This window comes from Schistocerca serialis, chromosome 10 (assembly GCF_023864345.2).
Source record: "Schistocerca serialis cubense isolate TAMUIC-IGC-003099 chromosome 10, iqSchSeri2.2, whole genome shotgun sequence".
Lineage (NCBI taxonomy): Eukaryota > Metazoa > Arthropoda > Insecta > Orthoptera > Acrididae > Schistocerca > Schistocerca serialis.
The window spans coordinates 245,011,425-245,027,534 of NC_064647.1; the positions used below are offsets into that span (position 1 = coordinate 245,011,425).

The 16,110-nt window shown below is 47.0% G+C and overlaps 1 protein-coding gene across 1 annotated transcript in view; it reads left to right on the forward strand.

Moving 5' to 3' along the window:
* Nucleotides 1-16,110, forward strand: part of LOC126424725 (GILT-like protein 1) — a 47,862-nt gene that overhangs the window by 23,688 nt on the left and 8,064 nt on the right. The window contains exons 4-5 of the mRNA XM_050087445.1: nucleotides 5,505-5,651; nucleotides 9,824-9,892. Coding sequence (XP_049943402.1) covers nucleotides 5,505-5,651; nucleotides 9,824-9,892 — 216 coding nt within the window. The remainder of the gene's footprint in view (nucleotides 1-5,504; nucleotides 5,652-9,823; nucleotides 9,893-16,110) is intronic.

Below are 16,110 nucleotides of genomic sequence, written 5' to 3' on the forward strand. Positions count from 1 at the left end.
AATTTTTTATCGATTTAAACACCTTTACAGAAGCTCAACGATGTAACATTAAATAAAACAAAAGGCAAAATAAATCAGTAGAGCATTACAGCTATGATGTTACAAGCAGATCTTAGAGATGATGGGGTTCCACGCATTATCTAGCTGGTAGCCATTGTCACGGTTCATAAGATTGTCTGTCATGCGAATTTCCACTGATTCTTTTATGACGGAGTCCCAAAAAGATGTTGCTGTGGTCAAAATTGTTGTGTTGTCATACTCCATTGAGTGTCCAGTGGAAATGCAATGCTCAGCAATTGCAGACTTGCTAGGCTGCAAAAGGCGAGTACAGCGCTGATGTTCAGTGCAACGTTCTTCCACTGTTCGCAATGTTTGTCCTATATATGACACGCCACTCTGACAAGGTATTTTATAAATTCCCGCCTTCCGCAATACCAGATCGTCTTTCACTGATCCCAGCAAGTCGGAAATCTTCTATGGTGGACGCAAAATCACTTTCACATCGAAACAGTGGAGGATTCTTGCAATTTTGAAGAAAATGTTGCCATCAAAGGGAAGAAAAGCTAAAGATTTAGTAGGCGTGCTTTCTTCTTTCTCCACTCCCTGATTCTTTGGCTTAATTGCATGTGCCTTGCTAATTTTCTGGGTATAATATCCATTGAAAACCCTCTTCAGGTGGGCAAGTTCTTCAGGCAAACTATCTGCCTCTGACACTACATGAGCTCTGTATACAACTGTTTTAAGGACACTCATTGTTTGCGATGGGTTACGAAAAGCTGCAACACGAGTCACGTGCCGAGCACATTTTTTAATATTCGACGATCAGTGATGCTGTCGTATAAATACACTGAAGAGCCAAAGAAACTGCTGCCCGCACGCGTATTCAAATACTGACATTTGCAAACGGGCGGAATACGGCGCTGCGGTCGGCAACGCCTATATAAGACAACAAGTGTCCGGCGCAGTTGTGAGATCGCTTACTGCTGCTACAATGGCAGGTTATCAAGATCTAAATGAGCTTGAAGGTGCCGTTATAGTCGGTGCACGAGTGATGGGACACAGCATCTCCGAGGTAGTGATGAAGTGGCGATTTCCCCGAACGACCATTTCACGAGTGTACCGTGAATATCACGAATCCGGCAAAACATCGAATCTCCGACATCGCTGCGGCCGGAGAAGTATCCTGCAAGAACGGAACGAACGACTACTGAAGAGACAGAAGTGCAACCCTTCTGAAAATTGCCACAGATTCCAATGCTGGGCCATCAACACGTGTCAGCGTGCGAACCATTAAACGAAACACCTTCCATATGGGCTTTCGGAGCCGAAGGCCTACTCGTCTACCCTTAATAACTGCACGACACAAACCATTACCCATCGCCTGAGCCCGTCAACACCGACATTGGACTGTTGATGACTGGAAATATTTTGCCTGGTCGGACGAATCTCGTTTCCGATTCTATCGAGTGGATGCACGTTTACGGTATGGAGACAACCTCATGAACCCACAGATCCTGCATGTGATCAGGGGACTGTTCAAGCTGGTGGAGGCTCTGTAATGGTGTGGGACATATGCAGTTGGAGTGATGTGGGATTCGTGAGAGGTCTAGATACAGCATCCTGTCTGATCACCTGCATCCATCCAATGTCCACTGTGCATCCCGACAGACTTTGGCAATTGCAGAGGGGCAAATCGACACTCCACACGTCAGAATTGCTACAGAGTGGCTCCAGGAACACGTTTCTGAGTTTAAACACTTCCGCTGGCCACCAAACTCCCCAGACGTGAACATTATCGAGCATATGTGTGATGCCTTAAGGCGTGCTGTTCAGATCTCCACCGTCACGTACTCTTGCGGATTTATGGGCAGCCCCGCAAGATTCGTGGTGTCGGTTCCCTCCAACCCTACTTCACACACTAGTCGAGTTAGTGCTATGTCGTGTTGCATCACTTCTGTGGGCTTGCGGGGGCCCTGTACGATATTAAGCAGGCGTACCGTTTCTTTGGCTCTTCAGTGTATATCCTCCACGTTATTCTGACTGCACGGTTGGGGAGTGGCTAAGTGGCCCTGACAAATCTCAGACGTATTGCTAGTTTTGGGACACAGTTAATCCAGCCGAATAATGCTGTAAGTGCTAACTGAAGTGTTGTATCATCTGGGGTAAACTCAACTACGCGTGACCATACGCTGCTGCATGGTCGATTACTCTATGGAGTTAAAGTTTTTATACACAGCGCATACAAAATGTAAAATACAGAAGTACTAACAGCCAAACATTATTTATTGAAATGGCGGATGTAGTACATGTGACCTAAAGTACAGAATCACTGATCTTTTGTATGGTGTGGCAGAATCCAACGTCGTAATATATTAAATGCACTGCCAAAAGAGCATGGTAAGGATAAACAATCATATGACGTCAAAAATTCACTATATCGTAGTAGAATGGACCACTAATAGCAACGTTTATGGCTTGTACTAGTGAGCGCACACGATCTGTACAACAGCATAGACAAGATGCAACATACTGATAAACTATTAGCAAAGCAACACACAGCAACCGTATGACACAGGTAGAGGAATAAAAAACAAGTACTATACACCATTACAAGGTAAGATGCTAATAAAATACACTCCTGGAAATTGAAATAAGAACACCGTGAATTCATTGTCCCAGGAAGGGGAAACTTTATTGACACATTCCTGGGGTCAGATACATCACATGATCACACTGACAGAACCACAGGCACATAGACACAGGCAACAGAGCATGCACAATGTCGGCACTAGTACAGTGTATATCCACCTTTCGCAGCAATGCAGGCTGCTATTCTCCCACGGAGACGATCGTAGAGATGCTGGATGTAGTCCTGTGGAACGGCTTGCCATGCCATTTCCACCTGGCGCCTCAGTTGGACCAGCGTTCGTGCTGGACGTGCAGACCGCGTGAGACGACGCTTCATCCAGTCCCAAACATGCTCAATGGGGGACAGATCCGGAGATCTTGCTGGCCAGGGTAGTTGACTTACACCTTCTAGAGCACGTTGGGTGGCACGGGATACATGCGGACGTGCATTGTCCTGTTGGAACAGCAAGTTCCCTTGCCGGTCTAGGAATGGTAGAACGATGGGTTCGATGACGGTTTGGATGTACCGTGCACTATTCAGTGTCCCCTCGACGATCACCAGTGATGTACGGCCAGTGTAGGAGATCGCTCCCCACACCATGATGCCGGGTGTTGGCCCTGTGTGCCTCGGTCGTATGCAGTCCTGATTGTGGCGCTCACCTGCACGGCGCCAAACACGCATACGACCATCATTGGCACCAAGGCAGAAGCGACTCTCATCGCTGAAGACGACACGTCTCCATTCGTCCCTCCATTCACGCCTGTCGCGACACCACTGGAGGCGGGCTGCACGATGTTGGGGCGTGAGCGGAAGACGGCCTAACGGTGTGCGGGACCGTAGCCCAGCTTCATGGAGACGGTTGCGAATGGTCCTCGCCGATACCCCAGGAGCAATAGTGTCCCTAATTTGCTGGGAAGTGGCGGTGCGGTCCCCTACGGCACTGCGTAGGATCCTACGGTCTTGGCGTGCATCCGTGCGTCGCTGCGGTCCGGTCCCAGGTCGACGGGCACGTGCACCTTCCGCCGACCACTGGCGACAACATCGATGTACTGTGGAGACCTCACGCCCCACGTGTTGAGCAATTCGGCGGTACGTCCACCCGGCCTCCCGCATGCCCACTATACGCCCTCGCTCAAAGTCCGTCAACTGCACATGCGGTTCACGTCCACGCTGTCGCGGCATGCTACCAGTGTTAAAGACTGCGATGGAGCTCCGTATGCCACGGCAAACTGGCTGACACTGGCGGCGGCGGTGCACAAATGCTGCGTAGCTAGCGCCATTCAACGGCCAACACCGCGGTTCCTGGTGTGTCCGCTGTGCCGTGCGTGTGATCATTGCTTGTACAGCCCTCTCGCAGTGTCCGGAGCAAGTATGGTGGGTCTGACACACCGGTGTCAATGTGTTCTTTTTTCCGTTTCCAGGAGTGTATTAGGCGTGACAGGGGAAAAAGAGGGGGGGAGGGAGAGGAGTGCTGGTGGAAAGGGAGGGAGGTTATGTTGCTGTGAGGGGCAGGAAAATATACGAAATCCAAACAAAGGCTTTTATACCAAAGGTCAGTGTATGCTAATAACTGAAATACTGTAAAATTCTTAAATTTGGATACCGACAGGTGAGTACTACATGTAATTAAGGCGTCGTGAGACACAGCATAAAAATGTGACACATAAGTTATAATAAGTAAAAACATTTAGTGCCGGCATGCGAAGAAAAAAGGAAAAACAAACCACAATGGAGGGAGTAGTGGAGGCTGATGGTGGTGGGGTGGGGGGAGGGGTGATAGTAGGGGATAGAAGGGAGCGGAGGGGATGAAGCATAGCTCTGAACGTTGTTGCCTCTTTCTATCACGTATCTGAAATATTGTGCTGTCTTATTGTTATCCATAATAAAGTCTGCGCCAAGCTTTACGGTGCTGTAATATCCCATAGCCATTCCCGTACCGCCACCTTGTGTTAAAATTTATGTACTTTGTACACAGAGCCGTCGGCGGGCATGGGTAGTCCATAAGCCTAGGGACCGATGACCTCAGCTATTTGGTCCCATAGTCCTTTAAAAAAAATTACACAGCTCAGGATTCTTGTTCAGCCTGTTCATGTTGGTTACGTTAATATCACGTGACTATCAGGTTCACGCTGGTTACGTTCGTTGCTAGGGTCTATGGTTCAAATGGCTCTGAGCACCGCGGAACTTAACATCTGATGTCATCAGTCCCCTGGACTTAGAACTACTTAAACCTAACTAACCTAAGGACATCACACACATCCATGCCCGAGGCAGGATTCGAACCTGCGACCGTAGCAGCAGTACGGGTCCGGACTAAAGCGCCTAGAACCGCTCCCTCACAGCGGACGGTCAGGGTGTATGCCTTACGTTTCACTTCGCGTACTGGTTTTGTAACTTATTTTATTTTATTTTTCTTCATGTGTAATATGTAATGCTCTAGTTTTGACAGGTTATCCGATCATAGCACACGCCAAAACGCTTCATTTTGGATCAATGAAGTCATTTTGTGTTCAGCTAATGACTTACTGCCTTGCGACCTGCTCAGCTTTCTAAAGACTACATTATGTGCTACAGCTTCATCTACCTTCTACTGACGGAGTTACGCAGATCCAAGCGGTTCCCAGAAGATCGTGTGCGTAAATACTGTGAGCCGCTACAGTTCGCTCTGAAGAGTACACAGTAATTTTCAGTTCTGCTGATGTATTTACTCCTGCGTTGTACGTACTGAAGTTTAGTTTACGCTTTTTTTTTTTTTTAAGTAATCTAAAAGCGCACAGTCGTCTTGCAGTGGTTGCCGAGTAGCTGCGTACTTGCACACCCACTTCACTTTCTCATTATAATATTTTTACTGACATACTTTTCTTTCTTCTTGCAGTGTGCTGACGAGTTGGGCCTGCCGTTCTCAACCATTTCCGAGTGCGCAAACGGTACAGCTGGTAGCGAACTGATGAGGGCGTATGGGAACACCACGAAAGACCTGAGTCCTCCGCTGACAAGTGTCCCGACAGTCACACTGAACGGGGTGAGTCGAACAAAGTACATACAACACGGTCTGTTCCAGTATCACTTTATGTGAAGAGAAAAGTGTTCCTTAAATCATTGTTGCTATTAACACCGGCGTTTAGTGAAGCTAATAAAGTTGCCCGTCAAATTCATTCGAGATAGCACAAAAATGTTCTTATTCCTTAACACTTCTTCTCCTTAACTCTTACTATTATGTTTTCCATCAGTCTTCAAATCCACATCTCAGACGACTTCAGTCTCTCTACTTCCTTCTCGTCGAGGTTTCAGCGCTGTGCAAAACCACTCTATACTCACAGTATTTAAAAGATATATTTCCTCACTGTCTGTACCGCATTCCACACCCCAGCTTCTCCTTCCTGTTCGATGCTTTTCTTGACCACCGCAATTATACTTTCTTTTTGTGGTTGTATGATATCCTACTTTATTTAGGTGATTATGTATTTGAAATTGTTTCCTTGTTCAATTGTCTCCGTTCATAATCTTCCTCTGTTTTTTTCTTTTTCTAAATATTCTCATCCACTGATTACACAGTACAGAAGAAAATTCAATTTTGGGCGACCTGACCTCACATGATACCCTGCACCCCCTTCCCCCCCCCCTACACACACACACGTCCACGCAGTGACACACACACACACACACACACACACACACACACACACACACACACACACACACAGATAGATAGATAGATAGATAGATAGAGAGAGAGAGAGAGAGAGAGAGAGAGAGAGAGAGAGAGAGAGTGTGTAATGGCTACACGCTAGTAGCAACGTATCTAGATTCGCTTGTCGTGAAATCTCAAAACTATTTCACCGTTAGTCACTGTTCTTCTTGCAGCTGAAAGATGCCAAACGGTTCTGTGTTGTGAAAGCTTACAGTAACATTGTAACTTCAATTCCTGATCCCCCCCATGTTATCATTTCATGTTTGGCGTTTTCTAATTTCCCTTCCTGGAGAAGGGTTAAGACATTCCACGTCCCAACCCTTCAATAAGTCTTCCTTCTTCGTCTTCTTCTTCTCCTTCGTTCCTTTTCCATTTGCCCTAATCTCTGTAGTCCTCGTTGTATTCCCCTCCCAGAGATCCGATTGAGGGGAAGGTTTACCTCTGGAGTACAAAGAGGTCCATCCCATGAACGTCTAGGGAAGTAATTCCAGTGGTGGTTTCCCATTGCCTTCCACTGTCCTCCACATCCCGTCTACTCACTGGCCCAGTTTCCCGCTGGAGTTGGTTACCCAACCTTCCACTGGGTTGCTCAGCTTAACGGGGGCAACACGTGTAGATAACATTGTGGAGAATTGAGGTGAGAGAGGCTAAAGGAACTCTCTTGTTGAATTAGAATTAGAAATTTATATTTGATCCAGAGAGCACGAGTAAGAATAGATGTGATGAGTGAAGAAATTGAACTGGGAAGAGGTGTAAGACAAGGTTGTTGTTTATCACCAACACTGTTCAGTATATATCTGGAGAAAATTATTAGTGAAAGTTTTGATGGAAGGAGTTTGTATAGAGGGTCGGAGAGTGGAGTGTATAAGATTTGCAGAAGACATGGTTGTGATGACAGAGAGTGCAAGAGATATGGAACAAATGTTTGATGATCTAAACACAGAATTAGAAGAATATGGAATGAAGATTAACGAGAACAAAACGAAAAGCATGGTAATTGGTTGAAAGGGGAGAAAATGTCGTACGAAAATAGAGGGAGAGGAAATAGAGCAAGTGAATAACTTCAATTACTTGGGAAGTGTAATAATGGATGATATGTATTGATGAAGAGAAATTAGGAAAAGAATTGCAATGGCAAAAGGAGGATTCAAGAGGAAACAGAAATTACTTTGTGGACCACTAAACAAAGATCTGAGGAAAAGACTTGCCAAATGTTACGTATGGAGCGTTGCATTATATGGTGCGAAGATCTGGACATTGAAGAAGGAAGATGGAAGAAGATTGGAGGCACTAGAGATATGGATATGGAGAAGAATGGAAGAAGTGAAATGGGAAGACCGAGCATGGAATGAAGAAGTATTAAGAAAAACTGGAGAAGCAAGAAACATGCTGAAAGTCATCAGAAAGAGAAAACGGAACTGGATTGGACATTGTTTGAGGAGGGACTGTTTATTGAAGGAAGGAATAGAGGGAATGGTGGAGGGAAATCTGGAAGAGGAAGAAGATCAAATGCTGGAAAATATCAAAGTAGACAAGTATTCAGAACTGAAGAGACTGGCTACGGACAGACAAAAGTGGAAGAGGCTTAACCCGTGACAAGACCCGCTGTGAGGCAGAATACCGCACTACTAATACTGCATGTTATCAGCCGGTGTCAGAATGTACTAAAAGTTAAGAACATTCCAATAGTACACTGGTATTATGAAGCGATGGTGTTAAGCCGACAAAAACATGTTTCCAGTAGTTTTGACTTAGTTTGGAAGACCTGTTGCTTCGTTTCCACAACGCCTAGCATTCTCTCTAAACCAATTTTGAACTGTCCCCATGACTACCTATCCTGTACATGCCTTTTTTATGAGTGCTCAATTTTCCTTTAAAAAATGGAGAGGGTTGCGGAACTACGTGCGAACAAAAGGCTTTCCGACAGCGACAAAATCAACTGCCTGGCAGTCGTGTGTCGTTCCCTGGTGTGACATGGGACTTCTTTGTCTGGCTGGGCGACACAAGGAGAAGACTACCAACTGAGTTCGCAGTCTCTTTCTGATTTATAACACTCTTCGCTGCCTCTACAGACATACGGTATTCATCGCTTGTACCGCTCAGTCGATGACTTCAGTGATTGTTGTTAAAGGACTGCCGTTTAGTTTTTCCGTTTTAAAGTGAATATGTAATCCGTGTGTGTTGTCTTACGACTAACGCCACAAAGGTAAAAAGTTTGTTTGTATGCGGATAATCTGCAGCAAGCATAAATATATTCCTTTTGTAGATAAAAACCTCCTTTTTCTCGCTGCAGTGTATTTTATTTGTTCCAGACGCATTTCACCTTTTAATTCAAGGCGTCTTCAGTTGAATCTAGAATGATACATCATAACATGTAAGCTTTCACGGCCGGCGTTTTCATTAATTAAAACTTCCGGGCTGAATTGCCGTGGTCCATATGTAAAACTTGCCCGCAGTAGGCAACGAAATGTCAGGAAGGAGAAGTAGTTTTACATAAGGACGACGGCAATTCAGCCCAGAAGTTTTAATTAATCTAGAATGATACAGTTTCCACTTATCACTAACAGAAACATTTTCAACTCCAGTTTGTAAATTGTTGGTATCTGTCTTCCTTTTGTTGCGGAACTTGCTTCTCTCTTAAGACAAGACTTCTACACACCAAGAAGACACACCACCACTCTTCGTTTGTCACTAACTTCTTTTATCCTTCAGGACGAATAATGTACAAATAACATTCGAATCGTGTTTTGCATTTTGACCAGCGTCGCGATATCTAGGCCGTTGTTTTACGTGCATCGATAAGTCCGTGAAGAATGTTGTTTCACCTCTTCTAATTTTGAAATACACTGTATTTCGCATTAGCGAAATTATAGCCTTATATTTGTTGGTTTTAACACGGCGTGTGCTTTAAGATTGGATGGTTTTGTTATTTGTATTATCACTAAATTATTTAGATTATATAATTCGGTCCTTCAATTGTACCAGACCTAGGAATCTATCAGTCAGGCTGTGCTCCATGTTAGAAGTCTTGTATTGGTTACTGGGTGTCACATACGTTTCATTTACATTTTCCTCTGTTGCCACTGTTTCATGGACTGCCTCTCACCAAGATGTCTTCACGTCACAGATTAGAAATTTAAGGTGTAGGCTATTGCTGATGTCTCAGTTCACACTGACACATTTTTCGTGCAGTCTTTTTTATCATAGTCCCTTTCTTAGAGAAAAGCAAATTTTTTCGTTTTTTACTTTTGAAAATATGTTTCACCATATATGTAACTTGGCTCTTTCACAAAAGCTTTTATGTACCTAAGTTTGTAGGGAATGCGGTTTAACCGACCGGTGCAGCATTAATGTTCAAGAGCGAGACGGCTGGTGACCCATGTTAGCGGGGTCGTATCGAGAATACTTGTACCACATGATCCCTAAAACACAGTCTGTTGGTGTTGTCAGGTTGAATTGTTCCTGTTTCGCGCTCCTACAACTTTTCTTTACTTCTTTTTCAGAACAGAGGCAACCAGACGGCCATCTTGTATGACTTCTGGGAAGAAGTTGTTAAGCTCTCCGAAGAAACGGTAAGTAAACCCATTTTCGTTTCAAGTCACTGTTCAAAGTTACGTGTCCTACATGACTTACGTGTGTACCTGCTGATTAAATTGAATCCGCGAGGTTATAAAAGTTTGTAGCGTTTTATGTATTAGTGTAGAGTTTCGTAATTATGGCACCCGGCCGTAAAGTCACAGAAAATAGTTTTGCCACATCTTGAGCGCAGCGGGCTCCGTACTAGACGGGATAGGAGAAAGATGACGGAAGAAAAGGAGGAAGTGTTAATTTCTTCATCTATGCGTAAATACTGCAACATACATCCACGTAATCCTGCCCACTGTCGTCAGTTTTTGCCACCTCCCCCTACCCCGCCTACCCCCCTCCACACACGATTTTCTGTCCTTTACCAACTAAATTATCGCTTGATAACTGAGCAACAGTAGTTTTTTCTCCATTTCCTTGCAGTACCATCTCATTAGTTGTTCCAGGTGGTGTTTAAAAATCAGTGTCCAGTCCAGGTTTGACAGTCGGAAACAGGTTTAACTAGTCTCTTCTCCTGTTGCACTGAACGAGATGGTGCATTATCTGAGGTAATTCATTTGCATTTTCCCATTTTATAAGTCACAATTGAATGAAATACACTCCTGGAAATTGAAATAAGAACACCGTGAATTCATTGTCCCAGGAAGGGGAAACTTTATTGACACATTCCTGGGGTCAGATACATCACATGATCACACTGACAGAACCACAGGCACATAGACACAGGCAACAGAGCATGCACAATGTCGGCACTAGTACAGTGTGTATCCACCTTTCGCAGCAATGCAGGCTGCTATTCTCCCATGGAGACGATCGTAGAGATGCTGGATGTAGTCCTGTGGAACGGCTTGCCATGCCATTTCCACCTGGCGCCTCAGTTGGACCAGCGTTCGTGCTGGACGTGCAGACCGCGTGAGACGACGCTTCATCCAGTCCCAAACATGCTCAATGGGGGACAGATCCGGAGATCTTGCTGGCCAGGGTAGTTGACTTACACCTTCTAGAGCACGTTGGGTGGCACGGGATACATGCGGACGTGCATTGTCCTGTTGGAACAGCAAGTTCCCTTGCCGGTCTAGGAATGGTAGAACGATGGGTTCGATGACGGTTTGGATGTACCGTGCACTATTCAGTGTCCCCTCGACGATCACCAGTGGTGTACGGCCAGTGTAGGAGATCGCTCCCCACACCATGATGCCGGGTGTTGGCCCTGTGTGCCTCGGTCGTATGCAGTCCTGATTGTGGCGCTCACCTGCACGGTGCCAAACACGCATACGACCATCATTGGCACCAAGGCAGAAGCGACTCTCATCGCTGAAGACGACACGTCTCCATTCGTCCCTCCATTCACGCCTGTCGCGACACCACTGGAGGCGGGCTGCACGATGTTGGGGCGTGAGCGGAAGACGGCCTAACGGTGTGCGGGACCGTAGCCCAGCTTCATGGAGACGGTTGCGAATGGTCCTCGCCGATACCCCAGGAGCAACAGTGTCCCTAATTTGCTGGGAATTGGCGGTGCGGTCCCCTACGGCACTGCGTAGGATCCTACGGTCTTGGCGTGCATCCGTGCGTCGCTGCGGTCCGGTCGCAGGTCGACGGGCACGTGCACCTTCCGCCGACCACTGGCGACAACATCGATGCACTGTGGAGACCTCACGCCCCACGTGTTGAGCAATTCGGCGGTACGTCCACCTGGCCTCCCGCATGCCCACTATACGCCCTCGCTCAAAGTCCGTCAACTGCACATACGGTTCACGTCCACGCTGTCGTGGCATGCTACCAGTGTTAAAGACTGCGATGGAGCTCCGTATGCCACGGCAAACTGGCTGACACTGACGGCGGCGGTGCACAAATGCTGCGCAGCTAGCGCCATTCGACGGCCAACACCGCGGTTCCTGGTGTGTCCGCTGTGCCGTGCGTGTGATCATTGCTTGTACAGCCCTCTCGCAGTGTCCGGAGCAAGTATGGTGGGTCTGACACACCGGTGTCAATGTGTTCTTTTTTCCATTTCCAGGAGTGTACACTACCTGATGAAACCCGGATACGTGTTGGTGGGCATTATATGAATGTCATTCAGTAAGTAATGCCCCGCATTTTTTCAAGAAGCCGTTATATACATAGACAAACGTCCTTGTTGGTGCTTCACATTTGATGTTTTTCCTGTGCGCCGGTGAAGTCTAGAACCGTTCTGGCCGATGGCAGAGCCGTAGAACAGCGTCAGAATGGTGTCTACACACGACTCACTTTACAAGCAGCGGCGCTGTTGTTGAATTCTTGTGTGCAGAAAAAGAAACCGTTATGAACATCCATAAACGTTTGTGTGCAGTGTATGGCGATGCTGCAGTTCATTAAGGTAGAGTTGGGTTGTGGGTAAAGGAAATTACAGCCTCAGGAAATGCAGAAACATAGCTCCGTGATCGGCCACGGTTGAGACGTCCTGTCGCAGCCACTGCTCCAGACATGCCGAATCGTGCGGTTGCCATTATTCGTGCCGACCGGCGCATCACAACTCGACAATTGGCTCCACAGTTGTCGGTCAGCATTGGAAGTGCGTCTGCAATGATCCAGACACTCGGATATTCAAGGCGGTGCTCACGATGGGTTGCACGAATGCTCACAAGATTCAAAGGAAGGCCATTTGATCTGAATTATTGAAGCGTTTCGAGATGGAGAGACCTTTCTGTCACGGGTCGTCACGGGGGGACGAACGCTGGGTGCACCACTTTGCGCCGGAAACAAAAAGGCAGTCCATTGAGTGGCATTATCCTCATTTACCACAAAAGAAGACTGTGATGGCGTCATTCTCGTGGATGTGACGCCAAGAGGGTCAACCATCAATTCAGAAGGATACGTGAAGTCTCTGAATAAACTTAAGAACCGTTTCCAACGTCTTCGATCGGATAAGAATCCAGAAAAAAATTTTGCTCCAACACGATAATGCACGCCCACACACAAGTCTGAGAACCGGGTGTTACGGCTTCTGCACCACTTGTTAGCAGCAGACACAGTGGCTGCGCCAAAGACTGGGAGTTTTACAGTTATTTATTGAACTTTCTTTACAATTTCTCCCTCGTCGTCGCTGCCCATCCCTGCGGATCCCTCCGCCTCGCTGCTGCTGTGTAGATTTTCCGACAATGCGAGCAACGGGCGCCGCTGATCGCACTCGGAGCCTCGGGCCACCAGTGCTCCGCTGAAGCCATGACGCCCTGTGGTTGAGATGAACTCGTCGCCGCCCGGCGCCCCCGTATGGGCACACACACGGAGCCGCATCGCCGTGAGGTCAGCTGCCGCCGCCTGCTGCACCAGCGGCTGGGAAGCCGTCAGTCGCGATGTCCGCGAGGTCCCGTCACGGGCGGACCACGCGCCGTGGGGCCGGGTTGCCGTGAAGTCCGGGCGTCAGTCCCCGGCGGCACCTGTGACCCAGACCGCGCTGCGGCCAGTCCTGCTGGAAGTTCTCGCTGTAGTTAGTCAGCCGTGGTGCCGGCCGAACTCGGGCCGACCCCCAGAGCTGGCGGCGAACGGATGACTCCTGTGAGCCGGAACAGACTTCCTGAATCGTCACCTACGAAGATTGAGTATTTGGACACGGACCACGTCCGTCCTCAGATCCGAACTGCTTCCTAATGGCTTCTGTCTGTTGCTGCCTGCGCTCCACTGTTTATATCCGGCAGGAGGACGTTTTTTACCCTCAGTGGCAGCTTCTTGTCATTACTCCCTCAGTATATTGCAGCGTAACTTAGCGTGTTGGCCTCACTTCCCCTTACTCAGTACTCTCCAGGCTTCGCTCGGCGCTCGGTCTGTGTGCGTCCTTGCGTTAGCCGCTGCTGTCAGCAAGGCTATCTGTGCCTGCCTACTTTGCAACGCCTCGGTCGCCGGCGTCCCTCTGTTTTGCCGTTCTCCACTGTGTCAAGCAACGCTTACTACACGTGGCTGCAACACCGGGAACATGTCGGACATCACTGCCTCGTGAACCCTACAGTGCGGACCTGGCACCCTCGGACTTCCATCTCTTCGGACCGCTTAAAGATTCTCTACGGGGAAGACACTTTGAAGATGACGAGAGTGTCAGTCATGCAGTGAGAACATGGCTACACCTACAGGACAAGAGCTTTTACCAGCAGGGAATACACGGTCTTTCTAACATTCTGCGTGGCGTCTGTTTGTTCTGAGTCGTGTCTCCCTACCACTTTCGCGCAACGACGCTCTGAGCGTGTTTTTTAGGGAATTGACTAGTTTGAACCTGGGACCTGTTGCTGGTAAGGAGACGCCAGACGACGCATGACATGTAGAGTTCAGGAAAGTTCAGTGAGACTAGCGATGATATAACCAAATACTTAATGATTTCAGCGTCAGCTCCACTGCACTCCCTGTAAATGAATCTTAATACTAACTAAATTTAGTGGAAAGGGTTCAAGGCTTTCCTATTTTTAGTCAGCTGGTAAAATAACGTCGAAAAAGGAGTTAAGTTTACCATTGGAAATTTTTTTCTACTCACAAAACATTGTTTATAAATTGCACTATTGATAAAAGGAAATATTTTAATACAGGATGATAAAAACCAACTGCGTTCAACAAAAATGTGAACGAATATTCCCTGAATGGGTTTCCAAGTTCTACAATGGATCGAAGGATGACCTATGCCATATCACATCTATAATCTAGGTTTCAATTAAGTTTCACAAAAGAGCAACCTATCAAAATGGTCTACAGTGACCCTCAATTATCTTTAATTACTTATTTAACTTGTCGTAAATTACAGTGGCTGATGCGGCTTCTCAGTAACTATATAACAGAAAAATCATCGCGTTTCAGATTTTAACTTCTGATAGCAAATGTGAATACCACGAAGTTTAATTGACGATCAACACTAGTATTACGTAAAAAGGGGGTGTAACAGATGAGACTTCTGCAGTTCTGACTGAAGCCTTATGCACTCTTTTGCGTCATCGCGTGCGTTCATTACCTTGTCGTTGGTTAGTCAGCGTCAGGGAGTGGCGGGCGGCGCAGCTCCACACACCTCGCCGTCTCGGAAGCAACTCTCTCTAACCTCTCCTTACTACAATTTACCGAAGTTGGTTTAAGAGAAAGGTATCTGGCTGTGTTTTCAACTGACCAATCAGGGTCTCAATGTTAACCTTAAGCTCCACCTACAAAACTTCTGTCTACCCAACGAGAAACTTTATACTTTTCGTGGTGGGGCAATGTTTTTAATGTTTACTACGTAACAGAGACGCGAAAAAGTCTCACGCTAAAACTTGCAGCTGGTGTGGCCCTTTTAGTGTTATCGTAAGATCTATACTGTTCTTCTGGAGGGCTCTAGCTTTTAACATGGGCTGGGGGTGTTCTTGGATGTCGGCTGGCGACGTGGGTGTCCGTCCCTTATCGTAGGGCCTCCTAGCCTACACGACTCTGCTCTCGGCTTCTGTTCTCGTTTCTCCCCTCGGAGCTGCGTTTGTCTCACGCTGGGAAGGTATGACATGCATTTAGGCGCTCTTGTGTTAGTCTGTGGTATTCCATTTGCTCACTTGTTGATGGCATTACTTTGGTTAATTTAATGTCAGGATTTATTCAGAGCTATGTGACATACTGCCGGATTTGCTATCGTGTCAGGGTTTTCATGAAAAGTGTTGGATTTGCCTGACACCTTATACATGCTCTTCCATAACGTTGCCGTAGGGCCACAGAACGTAACGAAGAGTACGTAGAAGAAAAGGACATGGACAAGACCTCTTTATGTATATTGTTACCAAATTCTGACTCCTGACAATAAATGTTAAAAAAAATAGTGGGTCATTACTTATTGAACGACCCTCGTATAATATGGCGGTCTGAATTATGTCAGAGATGAGATTTTCACTCTGCAGCGGAGTGTGCACTGATATGAAACTTCCTGGCAGATTAAAACTGTGTGCCCGACCGAGACTCGAACTCGGGACCTTTGCCTTTCGTGGGCAAGTGCTCTACCATCTGAGCTACCGAAGCACGACGCACACCCGGTCCTCACAGCTTTACTTCTGCCAGTATCTCGTCTCCTACCTTCCAAACTTTACAGAAGCTCTCCTGCGAACCTTGCAGAACTGGCACTCCTGAAAGAATGGATATTGCGGAGACATGGCTTAGCCACAGCCTGGGGGATGTTTCCAGAATGAGATTTTCACTCTGCAGCGGAGTGTGCGCTGATATGAAACTTCCTGGTAGAGCACTT